Source organism: Citrus sinensis, chromosome 1 (genome assembly GCF_022201045.2).
Source record: "Citrus sinensis cultivar Valencia sweet orange chromosome 1, DVS_A1.0, whole genome shotgun sequence".
Classification (NCBI taxonomy): Eukaryota; Viridiplantae; Streptophyta; class Magnoliopsida; order Sapindales; family Rutaceae; genus Citrus; species Citrus sinensis.
The window spans coordinates 679,139-693,314 of NC_068556.1; the positions used below are offsets into that span (position 1 = coordinate 679,139).

The 14,176-nt window shown below is 31.7% G+C and overlaps 1 protein-coding gene across 1 annotated transcript; it reads left to right on the forward strand.

Annotated features, from left to right (window-relative positions):
- Positions 1–328: 328 nt before the first annotated feature.
- Positions 329–1,234, forward strand: LOC102627860 (protein GLUTAMINE DUMPER 5-like). Its single transcript, XM_015531718.3, has one exon. The coding sequence runs from the start codon at positions 449–451 to the stop codon at positions 968–970; it is 522 nt and encodes a 173-aa protein (XP_015387204.1). The 5' UTR covers positions 329–448; the 3' UTR covers positions 971–1,234.
- Positions 1,235–14,176: the final 12,942 nt, after the last annotated feature.

The window sequence follows — 14,176 nt, forward strand, 5'->3', positions numbered from 1 at the left end:
CCATCTAATTGGGACTTTCTCTTTGGTGCATCAAAACTATGAGAATAATCATTTGATGACAATATTTTACATCATGATCGTACTAATTACATTTTCAAAAAATTATGCCTTCCGTGTCACCGGGCTACAATCGGTCATTTGTTTCGGATTCGGACCCACATCATATTGGACTGATACGGCAGCTGGGTCCGACCAACTAACCAATTTGGGTCACTAACCGGATACAAAGGATCCGACATCATGGGTACCCAACAACAAAACAGAGTCAAGCCCGTGACCTCATTTCCATTTCAAAAGCAAAAGAAGAAAGCACTTCTTTTCTTCTTTCTATTTCAGCTTTTTTCCAGTTATAAATATATACCCCTCCACCCCTTACCTCCCCAAGCCTCACATCGTATAATTTCTAAACACACCCCTCTTCATACACACAAATTTTAGAATAGGAAAAATGAGAACTCTTGCAAGCTTCAACGCACCAACACCTGCAGCGGCAGCAATAACAAAAGCAACAGTGGCGACGCAACAGCGGTCACCGTGGCACTCACCGGTGCCGTATCTCTTCGGAGGCCTGGCGGCCATGCTGGGATTGATAGCTTTTGCTCTCTTGATCTTGGCTTGTTCGTACTGGAAACTTTCTGGTCGCGCTGATAATAACAATAATAATGGGGACCAAAACGGAGACAGCAGAGACATTGAAAGCGGTGACAAGGGTCAAGAGGGCGATGCTGCAAACTCTGTCAAGGTATATGAAGAAAAGATTTTGGTTATAATGGCTGGTGATGAGAAGCCAACGTTCTTGGCCACGCCTGTCTGTACCAAACCTTCTTCTTTTGTTGATGGCAAGCAGATTGATAAAAATGAACAAGGTGAAAATTTTGAAATTGGTGAGAAAGTGAAAGAGGTGACTGATCATGAAGATAATCACAGAGAGAATCAAGAAACTCAAGGTCCCCAGGTACAAAACCAGTGAGGTCCAAGTTCCTTTTTATGATTCTCATGAAAGAGAATTTTTGTTTTTTGTGATTTTCTTTTTCAATTTGGATGAAGGTTTAGGTCTAGGGTCTTCTTTCTTTTTCCTTTTTCTTAATTCGGGAAATGTAAATATAACTTTGCTGAGATGAATTGAAGTGTTGTTTCCAGCTAATGTTTATGAGTAACAAGGGCTCTTGTTTTAGCTTATTGGCTGTTTTGCACAATCAGTGGTGCATAAAATAAACACCCATCAATTTTTGCAGCCACAACTTTCCTTCACAACAGCAGCTGTGGTTTTAAGCCATACCACCAACAATAAACGGAGGCGAAATGATAGTAAAGAAAAGCTAATAGTCAAGAACAATCATTTGATTAAGTACTAATCAAAATACATATTTTCTCTTAACCCAGTGGAAACAAGAAAGTAAGAAGCATGCAAATCGTTTCGAGAGCAAAATGCAGCAAGAAATAACAGATATCAAATGGACGTTTTGATTCATATTATTTATTTGTTTTTCTTATATAAAGTTGAGATATGGCATACGATATGATAATATGAAATGATATTTAACGGAATAATCTTTTGTTAAATGTATGTATGTATACAATCAGTTCGCTCCTGATGTATAATGGAGAATAAAGCAAAAGAAAATAACAATAGGCACATATTCTCGGAGGGGCCTAGTTCTTAACCGGTGGCCGGAGAATAATTCCGGTGGAAAGTGGGGTTTGTTGGAGGGAGCATTGATTGGTGATGAGGTAAGGCTATGTCTATTTTCTTGGGAAGGAAGGAGGAGACACATGGTGGGTTGGGATTGGTTGGCAGTACGTTGGAAAGCTACATGTGATGTTTAGTAGCTAGGATGTCTGTGATGCGCGGCGACCCGGTGCCGCGTTTTTATTTAATTCGAGAAGTAATAGTTCAGGTTCAGGTTCTTAGCTTTAACAGGCAATGAGTACGTGGATTTGTTTGTGACGCTATCTGTAGATGGGATTTTTTTTTTTTTTAATTTATGTAATATTCATTATAAAGTCCTATAATATCGTAGATTCATGACCAAAATAATATTATAACTTGATGCCCTTTTCAATTTCAATGCTCAATATGATTTTAATCTCGTGGGGGAGGAAGGGCAGTTTGGAATTGCTTTTGGAATATTTAAAAGTGATTTTAAAAATTTTAAAATAATTTTTGTGTTTGGTAAAAAAAATTAAAATTATTTTTGTCAAAATTAACTCTTTTTTTAAAAAGTAGGAAGAAAAGTAGGGAATGAGTAGCTTTTAAATTATAATTTTAATAATTAATTTTATCCTTTAATACAATTTCATAAATATCCTTAAAATTATTACCTAAACCCAAATATATTCTTATTCAACTTGGAAACAAAATCAATACTTTAATAATTTTTTATTACAATTCATCAATATAAATTTATTAACATCAATTTGTTGGTCAAATTATTATTAAATTTGTTTCACTATATTATAAATTTAATTATCAATTTTTTTTAGATAAAAATAAAAAAAATAAAATCAATATATTATAAATTTTATTTTTAGTTAAAATTATTATAATACACAATTAAAAATATTGTATGTACATGTTTTTATATGTATAAGTAAATTTTATCCTACATTATATACATTTTAGTCATTTGTTTTCTCTCAGGAGCTTAACAGTAAAATTTACCAAACGTCCATAACTACTGTCAAAACTCACAGTAAACTCACAATACTTTTAAAAAAAAAAATTACCAAAGACTTAATTAATTCTCTTCACAGCTAATTATTTTTACAACACAACAAACAACAATTACTTTAAAAGTTACAACATTCTAAATTAGCCCGAAGTCAAGAATATCGTTGTAATCTGCATATTTTTAAAGATGCGATATATTTTTGGTTATTATAAATGTAGAATATACCACTGGTTGGTTGTATTCTTAAATTAAATCTTGTCAGTAAAATCATTTTCATTTATAGCTTCATCAATTATGAAAGGTGTGTGACATGTAGTTTTTATATTCGGAACATACATGACAATGCCGTAAGATTTCAATTCTAAAGTGGACATTATATGTGTTTGGGGAAGAAATTGAAGATTAATAATGAAGCACCCCGTGTCGATGAATAAATTGTATGATTAAAAATAGTCACTAGAAGGTACCCAACCTATACCAATACACCTGATAATTGAGCTGGTACGCAGGGTACACCATATTAAAAGCGATGTGGTTAAAGACAAATTTCCAAAATGTCAGCCATGTGAAATATCTTCATCACCTAAAGAGAATAGTTGATTTTATAATATCAAATATAGAATATCTTGTTTAAAAAAAAGAGGACAGTTGTCGTGCCTGCAAAAGCCAAAAGATAGCACACCAAAACAGCCTTTGCAAAGGTATCCTGGACCACCATGTCTTTGTACACCACGTGTACAAGAGAACAAACCACGCCACTAACACCGCTCTTGCTCCCCAGGTATGTTCTTGACGGGCCAAAAATCATAAAAAGATAAAAGGACATAAAATTCTTAGAAAGAATAGTAAAATCACAACTAGAAACACCCCACGTGACAAGGTAGTCGGGGTACTCCATATATAAAGACACTGAGTTCTACTTTTCTCACATATAACAAAAAACACAGTCTCCACAAAAAAAGCCGATGTCTCCTTGAACCTCCAGCCACCATTTTTGATTGCAAACTCTTAAGGCCATAAATAATTCAAATAGCTTACGTGAGTGTTGGAGTGTGGTCATTAGCCACTCCCGACTCCACCTCTAACCTCCTTTTCGTTATTTTGCAAGTCTAAAGTGTCATTTCAAGCTCTTGCGCTCCATATTTGAACCTCTAACTATTACTATCATCCTCCTACTCTTCTTCATCTCCATAAATAAATTCATTGTTTCAGTTAGGTTTTGTCCCCACCAAAAATCTACCTAAAACAAGATGATCTACCATTTATAACTTTATAATGTAGATTATATATCGTACAACTCATAGATCTTGTATGACATGTCGTTAATTGATTCAACTAATAGATGATATGTTGTAAAATTTTTACTCCAAGTGAAAATTCCATAACCTATCGTTTATAACTTCATTACATTGATGGCATGTTGGAAATGTATAAGGAATTTGTATAGAATATCGTTTAAATTATTTATTTGTTAAAATCATTTTTCATTTTTAAAAGTGATTTAAAAATTTTAGACCTAAGTTTTGTGTTTGGTAAATTTTTTTAAAAAATCACTCTATCCTACAACAGATCTCGAAAAATAAGAATGAAGTAATTTTTTCAAAATTTGATTTTGAAAAATCAGTTTTATACTTAATTCTATATATATCCTCACTTGAATTATAAAAATTCAAAATTGTCAATATTCTTAGGAAATAAAATTATTAAATTTAAAGATATTATTACTGTTACCAATTATGTAGAGATAATAAAAATAAAAATAAAATTGATAAATCCATTTTAGTTATTTATGTTCTTATAACGGTTCAATAAGAATATTTCTCAAATATATACGACTATTTTTGAAACTCACAACACCATTAAAAATAATTTTTTTTAAATGTTTAATTAATTTTCTTCATAGTTGATTATTTTTATCGCATAGTTAATAACAATTATTTTAAACGTTAGCATTAGCAACAGGAACTTAATCCTAATTATTTTTTTATTGATAAAAAATTAACAAATTAATGTAAGTGGCTTCTCTAAACATAATTAATTTCAACCATAATGCCAAATAATGACATTTAACTGTTTGCCCAATGAAGGAAAGTAAATCACGGATTTTATAGAGGAAAAATGTTACTGGGCATATCATTAATTAATAATGCCAAGAAAGACTCAAAAGAAATGGCCTCAGCGTTAATGGAAAATCCAGAGAACGTGAACAAATATGGCAAACATTAAAAATTCCGTGGTCCTAATTCACTTATAAATACTAAGCTAATGTAAGCTTGAGAGCTACCGCAACAAACATCAATAGAAATTCATTTGCAAGAAGAAATGAAGATCGCTTTTGCTTTCTGTCTGTTCTTTATTACCTTCCTTTTTGCTTCAATGGGTAATTTTCTCTGACTGCATGTTGCTTTACGCTTTTTTTAACAGCTTAAAATTCTTTAATTTCTTCAGTCTTATGATTCATTGATTAATTTTCTTAATTAGTTTGATAATTGCATGCAGGTGCAACATTATTAGGACAAGCACAGGTTAATGATGTGGAATGCTTACAACCTCTGATTCGTTTTTCGTTTCCTTGTACATCTTATCTCTGCAATGATTACTGTATTAAGTTCTATGGTCCTAATATTAATAGTACGTGTCTCGATGAACACGTTTGCTGTTGCAAAAATTACATGTGACGACTTTTATATGCTTATGTATATTTAAGATGAATCAACCTCAGGGCCTCAGTTCATGTTTAATAAAATCACCAGTTAATTAATTACTTGTTGGCTGTCATCATCTGTTTTAGCAACAGTGCGGTAATGATGTCACATTTCAGCCAAATGATGTGCTATCTTCTCTAGTGTCAACGGCTGCAATGTCTTAACTCTTAAATAGCCAGTCACAAGTTTTGTCTCATTTACAGAGCTATTGCTTAGTCACGGGAAAATTGGGTTAATAAATAAGGGATGCAGAATATCTTCGAAATTAAAAATTAATGTTAAAAAATGAATAGGGAACAAAGAAACGTTTCAAACTCAAATCCTATATCACGCGAATGGCAATGCTCTTAAACCAACCCTTGAATCCAAATTCTCAAAATAAGAATGAATATTCAAAAAATAAAATTTAATTGAACCCTTAGCCTATGGATATGGATTCATATTGAGAATTTTTTCTAGCTTAATTCATTCTTAACCATGAGAATCTCACCTTCCTTTCCTCTCCTTGCAGTAGCAGTGCCAAAACTGTTCATAGTATTCCTAAGCTGTACCGTATCTCTTCCTTCGAAGCATTTTCTTAAATTCTTCAGTCATATGATTCATGTCCTTAATTTGATTATTTACTTAAACTCTCTATATATAGTTATTGTTATTATTTTGTGTGTGTTTTTTAACAGGAACAATTGGTTTAGGACAAGAACAAGAAGTCAAGAACAGGTAAGGTATGCTTGGTTCCTCTTATTCGATTTGCCTTTCCTTGTACGGGTTCTGTATGCGTTCACTACTGCGTTAAGTTGCATGATGCAAAAGTTACCGGTTTCCGCCGCGATTGATATGTTTGCTATTGCAATAAGAATTGATATATATCGTACATAGCCTAGAGCCCTACAGATTCGAAGAGCGTCACATGTATATATAGTTTCAAATTCATATTTTAAACGAGTAAATATCCTCACTGATGAACTGACGATGGTAACGATGCTATATGCTATCAGTTTACTTGCTGAGGCAATCACTAGAGAAACAATTGTGCAGCCTGTCATGACGACATTACATTTTGGCCCATTTCTTCCATGGACTATCTTTCCGATTTTATATACGGAAAGTTAACGTTAGTAAAACCCATCATCGCATGATGTTAAAATATTCCTTAAATTAATCACTTTCATCTCCCAGAAACATTAGGACCGTGACATAAATATAAGGTATAGACACGCATGATAAGATTGAGTAAACGAGTATACAGAGTGGACAAAGGCAATATGATCAGCAAACGTCTCCCTTTTCAAATGCCTGTTTTTATTTACGATCACAGTAACTTAATTGACCCGATGCCTGAGCGAGGTAGCAAAAGCAAATTGATAACATAGATAAATACTAGATATCATTTTAGTATTGGACCAAACTAATGTGATTAGACTACGCTCTAATTGTTGAAAAGTCAAGCATGCAAATTGAATAATTGCATGAGAAAGTAAGCATACATTGCATGACAAAATTGGCACCGATTGCCAAATTTATTAATTTGGCCAATTAGTCAAATTGAAGCATGTGGTAGGTGAGCAATGCTTCCTATAAATAGAAGGGTCATTGTTCATTTGTTTTCATCCAAAAAAATTGTGAGATCAAAGCTTATTTAAGTGAGTTTTAGAGGACGATTTTCTTGGGTGTTAAGGGGATCCATTTGGGTGTATTGGGTATTGAGTTTTGAGAGTTTTTCCTAATTTTGTAAATTTTCATTATTAGTAAAATTATCTTCCAGTCTTTTACCTGTGGACATAGACATTACGCCGAACCACGTAAAATTATTGTTTTTTTTTCTTTGCATTTGTTTACACCACATTTATATTTTTCCAGAAATTGCAGTCACCGTAATATTAGTAATTGTTCAACCACACACTTTTGCAACACTAATCAAAATGTGATTAGATTTCATTCTAATCCAAATGACTCAATTAGATTTTTTATAATGCTTTAAGTAAGATTAGATAATGGTCTAATCTAAATAACTCTACAAAAGAGATTTTGATAGATAATCTCAAAGCTAATTTTAAAACAGGGGTTTTTATTGAATAATTGAGTTTAACTAACAATGACAAGACCTCCTTATTTATAATAGGGTAAACCCACTTCTCCATGTTAAGTTAAAAAGATAAACTAAATCATAATTATATAAAAAATAAAAGACTTAAACACATACCATAATTGAATCTAACAAAAATTGAAAATATCAAAAGACTTAAAATAATAGAATTCTAAAATCCTAAAATAATATCCTACATTAGTTTCCCCCTCTTAAAAACTCATTCCTGAGTTTGGATATAGTTTGGACAACAAAACTTGTAGTGTAACAGCAAATCATCTTGTAACTCGAACATGAAAGCTTGCGCATTGATCTTTCATGAAATTTTGAAAAATTCATACTTCATTAATTTCCTTTACTTATACATTCTTTGAGAGAATGAAGACTTCCAAGAATGAACAACGATTTAGCCTTTCCCCAATTGTCGCTTAATGTGCTCTCTAACAAATTTTACCTTTATAATCAAATCTTCTTCAAGCACAACCTTCTTGTCTTCAATATGAATAGGTAGAACTATATCGATTATCTCAGTGTCTTCAACACCAATCTTGTCTTTTAAGGAAACATCATCCACATTCTGGCACAAATTATTAGATTGAAACTTTAAATTAATAATAAATTGTACCTCAAGAATAGGTGAACTTATTGGTACATCTTCAAACACCATCTTCGAAACATGACATTCCTTAATTAAATCTTGGATTTCATCAATTTTTTTAATAACATCATTGAAGTCTCTTTTGATATTGTGACTTGATTTGCGTCGCTAAATGAATTGCATGATGAACTGTATAGATAGTGTATGTTAGCACTTTATCCTAAATATAAAATGTAGTCCTTTCAAAAATTTTATAACTGTATGCTCCTCAGATTCATAATAATGTGTACGCTCATAAAATTGTTCAAACTCATGAGGATAATTAAAATTTGATCTCATTCCTTGTTGTATCAAGCAATAATCAAGAGGAATAAACTTGGATTGCAAAATACGCTTCGTACAGTTTCATGATCGAATTTTGCATTTTCCTTAGTCAAGTCAAAACTCTTGTAACTGTTCACACCAATTTGAAATACTTACTCTAAATTTACAAGCATCAACTAATACTTTTTTTTTTAGGGAGTGCACAAAGCTATAAACAAGTGCTCAACCTTATCCACCCAATGAAGAAATTTATCAAGAGCAAGTCTAGTACATGATAAATATGAGGGTAAAGATGATCATTAAGTTTAGTACATGATAAATATGAGGGTAACGATGATAGTTTGCCATTTATTGTTAAGTTTTCACACAATGGAAAAACTATAAATAAGGGTGAACTTTCAGGTTTCGTGTGGCCAACAATTGATGGCCATGATTCAGAGCAATGATGGTCGAATCTACTAGATATGTTGGTGAGGAGTGTAATGGCGGCGGCAATGAAGGTCAACTCGCAATAATGGAGTTAGATCAAAGTAATAAAACTAACGGAAATATGTAAATTATTATATTTATTTTAATAATATTTTTATTTATTGTAGATATTTTAAATAAATATTTGCATTGTACACATTTTACAATGAAAAAAATCTCCCATACTAATGATGTTAAAATTATTATTTTACATAATATTCAAAATAATTTAAAATTTAATACATTTATTTTTATATCATGGCTCTATTTATTATAAAATTTAGTTTAATATAATAAAATATTTCTAATAGATTGTAAACTATTAAAATATTTTTTAAATATTGAAATTATTTTAAAATGTACATATTACTACATTAATTTTAATGTTCTAATTTTATTTATTATAAAACATTAGTCTTTTTTTTTTTAATAATACAGGTAAAGGGTAGTATGGTCAAAAGGTGGTCTTGATGACCCTTTTTGAAAAACTTAGATGGTGTTGATGACTATTTTCCCAAATTTTAGGGATGTAGATATCCTTTTTTCCTTTACTTTAAGTTAGTCCTAACCTTATTTTAAAATGTAGACCGGACTTAAAAGGTGAAGAATTGTGAATTTCAATGTATTAAAAAATAAAAGTATAAAATTGAAGTATGTGATTTATAATTACTATTATTATTATTAGCTTCATCCGATTTTTTTCAATAAAAATGTGAATGTCCTAGTTATAAAACAAATACTAATCTGTTTGGGAACTGCAGGTAACCACATTAGGACAAGGCCAAGCTAATCAGCCATGCTTGGCTCTTTGTACAGAAGATGTCTGCATTCAATGCTGTGTTAAAGTTCCACGGTCCTAATGTCTTTGGTTTCTGCAAAGATAGATATGTTTGTTGTTGCAAAAACAAGTGATTTTTACATGCTAATGTAAATTCAATTGAATTAGCCTCAGGGGCCTTAGTTCATGATGAATAAAATTACCAGTTAATTACTTGATGGTTGTCGATATCATTAAAACTAATGGCAACAATGTCGTAATTGCATTACATTTTGGCCCATTTCTTAGACGCAAAATACCACCTAACAACTAGTGTATGTTACAATGATTGCAAAGGTCACAAATTTTTCATGACCAACTAATCACAAGTTTTTTGTTTCATATATTTATATGAAATTTGTTTCTTGTAAAAACACTCAAGATATATATATATATATATATATATGTGTGTGTGTGTGTGTGTGTGTGTGTGTGTGTGTGTGTGTGTGTGTGTGTGTGTGTGTGTGTGTGTGTGTGTGTGTGTGTGTGTGTGTGTGTGTGTGTATGTGTGTATGTATGTATGTATGTATAACAAATTTTAGCCAATAATGAAAAAACTTGTGACGACCATAATGAACAATTATCATAAAGTAGACAGACCCTTCTCATTATGTGTGGTGAGTGTGGTTTTTGTAAATTTAAGTGAACAATTAGATTCTTTATTTATCACTATGTAATTATATGCCTGTATAAATTAAGGAGCATTAATTGAAGCGCACTATTAGGACAGCAATGATCGTTAATGAAGTATTAATGATAATTAATAACATTAATCTCTCTAAACTCTAATCAGCCAACCCTTCACGGAATCCCTCTCTAATGAACAAATTAAAGGCAAAATGATCAAATAACACACGTCTCAGGTCTCATACATTAACCAATTTGAGTATTGCACGAACAGCTAGTTCCCAAAGAGGCAAAAGTTTTGATCGAGAAAATATGGGAGATTGTCACTTCCCTCAAGTTTTTATAATATCCCATTACTATTTGACGTCAAAACTTTAGCAAAAACTGAAAAAGGAAGGTTAATTTCGTTTTATGGCTGGGACGGAATTTTCTGGAAAAAAAATGAAATTAAGAAGTAATGGAATATTATAAAAAGTGATAAAAAAACAAAAGAAATATTAGGCTACCAGGGAAATATATCATGAACTCGATTGGCTAATAATAAAGAAATGAAGAGATTAATTTTCAGAATGTGACCAAAGAGACACTTCTCTTAAGCAATTGCAGATCAATCTGAATGGCCTTATTGTAATCTAAAAGTTAACTTGGAGCAAACCAACCAAAAATCTATTGACAATATATGTACGCGTAAACTTTTCTGATACGTCGTTATTAGTAGTCTCTTGCATTAACACAGTATTTGATACGTTGCGGAAAAGAAAAACCTACTTATAACTTTCAACAAATCTGTGCACCATTCACAAGAATCTGCCGGCAATTAATTAATGTCTTCCAAATTAATAGAAATAATATTATAATTAGAAAGAGAATAACGTGATGAGATTAACAAGTGTCAAACCAAATATTGATTTCTTCTTTCTTCGGGTGTTTTTTTTTTGTGGGGGGGTGGCGGGGGTTGGTTTGTGTGTGTGTGTTCTGATGTTAATTCTTCTAGCTAGATCCGAAGTCTCTATGATTCAGATATAATAAAAATTCAAGGGTTGTAGGCTCGACCAATATAGAGGATACGTTACTTTCTTTATAGAGGATCAGGTTACTTTTTTTTTTCATCATTCAAACCTACTCTTGCAGTGAAGGGCTAGTAGAAAGAGTCGGGATATCCCATATAGAGCTCTAGAAATGGATGGTTAATTTAAATATATAGCCATGGTTTCCCAAATTAATATTGAAGCTCTAGTTTGGAGTAGTACTAGACATTTTGAAATTTCCATTATGATGATAGATTCAACTAATGAAGTATTTCGAAGAAACTTACAAGAGAAAGACACAACTAGACTTTTAAAATTAAGTAATGATCTTGAAAGTAGAAAAATGCCAACCTTAATAAATGTATGTGCTCATCGGCGTATGCATGTCCCAAGTAATTTCAAGTATAAATAACTTGGCTCCGATAGCTTATTGAGAGCCACAGCAAACATTGCAAATTCATTTGCTAATTCACAAAGTTAAGGAAATGAGAATCGCCTTTGGCTTCTTTGCTATCTTCCTCATGATGGCTTCAATGGGTAAGCACTTATTAAAAGAAAAAAAAAAATTATCTTTAAGTCTCGGTTGATTTATAATATGTCATATTTATACTATTTGACAAAAAGCCTTAATGAAGATTTATTTGATACTTCTTCAGCTAAATTTTGGTCGTTCAATTTTGTACAGGTACAATGTTTGTTGAGGCAGAAACTTGCGACCAACCAATTCTGCAGCTTTCCAAGTGCTCGAAGTTCTTATGTGATGACTCGTGCTTTAGAGAATATGGGAAAGGCTATAATGGCAAATGCATAGGTTATCAAGCTTGTTGCTGCAAGTTATTAAGAAAATGATACCTTTTCATCTGTAGATCCCCAAATGTTATCTATGCTCACAATCACAAGAACATATCGAATATTTATATGTCCTAATAAACTTCTACGACACTAGCAATAACAATAATTATATTTTTGGAAGTGTCTAAAGGAATTTTGAATATGAGATGATAGACTCAAAACTTGATTTGATATGGTGATAAATTTGAACTTCACCTAAACGCTTTGAAATATCTTTCGGAAACTTACATAGCTTTATTATGTGCAAACCCAAGTAACTGGGATCAAAATATGTCGAATATGGTGGTTAATATAGATTTGATAAATAATCTTAAACATATATAAATTTAATCATTATTTATAACTTTTTTATTTAAAGTTAGGGAAAAAAAATTCATCAGTTATATATCTTAATTAACATAATACATAGGAAAAAGACACTCAAGTCTTAAAGATTACCTCTAAAATAGATATGCTGCATTTTAGAAATAGATTGTCAAAATTTACTTCTTTGAAAATTGATGATTAGACACATTTCATTTGCGAATTCCATCTATTTGGATGGAGATAAGAGAATCATAATAAATTACTATTGATGTAAGAATTTAGGTTAACTCTCAAATATGAGGTGGAGGCCACGTAGGTTGAGATCTAATCCCCACCCCAAAACAATGGACCAAATAGTTTGTATCACTTGTACTCTTCCTTATATATGTGTATGTATATATTTTTTGTGTTTAGGTTGGTGGGGATTAATTGTTGATGCTTGTTTGGTGGAGGTTAATTGTTGCCTGATGGACTGATTTGCTTCATCATTTTGTGGTTGTTGATGGAGAAATGGAGATGGTTTTACTTTAATTCAATAATTTTATGGTTGTTCTTATTTACGTGGATTAAGTTCACGACTTAGAATTGGAAGCTATTTTCTTCATTGTTATTTTCATTTATTGTTGTAATTTTTAGTGGAATGTTTTGAATTTGATGTGGAATTTGGTGTTTTGTTAACCTGAATATTTCATCATTTGTTGAATATTTTATCATTATCTTATTTTGCTGTTTAATTTGTTTATTTTTTAGTATTCTTGGTTTGGCCCGAATTATTAACCTAAACCGAGTTAGTAACTCGAACCAAATTATTAACCCAAACCGTTTTTCAAACCAAACCATTTTACAATCTGAAATTCACAACTCGAAACCAAACCAAATTATGAATTCGAAACGAATCGAACTGAACTGAATTTGAAACCGAGCTGCACTGAACTGAAATAATTTTCCAACCCATTTGGATTGAATTCCTGAACACGAATGGATTGGAACCGAAAAAAAAAAACTAAACTAAAAACCAAAAGTCCTACCCCTACCAGAAGTCTAGCAATTTATTTTTTAAAAGGGTTTAATTGTTCATTGTATCAAACTTTAGAGGTGTAGGTATAATTTTTTATAGTATAAAACAACTCTCTTGGCAAAACCCATATAAAATATCTTACTTTTTCTTTTGGCACTGCCATTTATGAATTAACCCACATTCAAAACACGTGCCATTTTTTTATATCTAGTGGGATTCGGGTGGGGCTTAAGTTAGATAAGTATCATTTGCCAGCAGCAAGATAACTTGAGGGTAGTAGGCCTTCACAATTAAAACAGTTAGTGAATGGTTATAACTAAGTTAGTTGAGAGATTATCATTAATTGTTCAAATAATGGACTAAGAGTGATGTGAACAGCAACGTATCTTGGGGGTGATGATGAATTGGCTTTCTTGTAGAGAGCAATGCACCATTTCTACTACAAATATGTGACTGCATTCACATTCACTGAATAACGGAATTGAGAGAGAGAGAGAAACATTAAATGTCTAATAATGATAAATCATCATGCTCAAACCTCACATGGAAAATGAAGCTTACCATTTCCATTTCGAATTTGGTCTTGAAATTCTGTTGCCACTTAGATGGCACCGTCAATCTCCGTATAACGAATTTCATCGATTGCAAAGTGCCTTCATACGTAAAACCCCAAAAAGA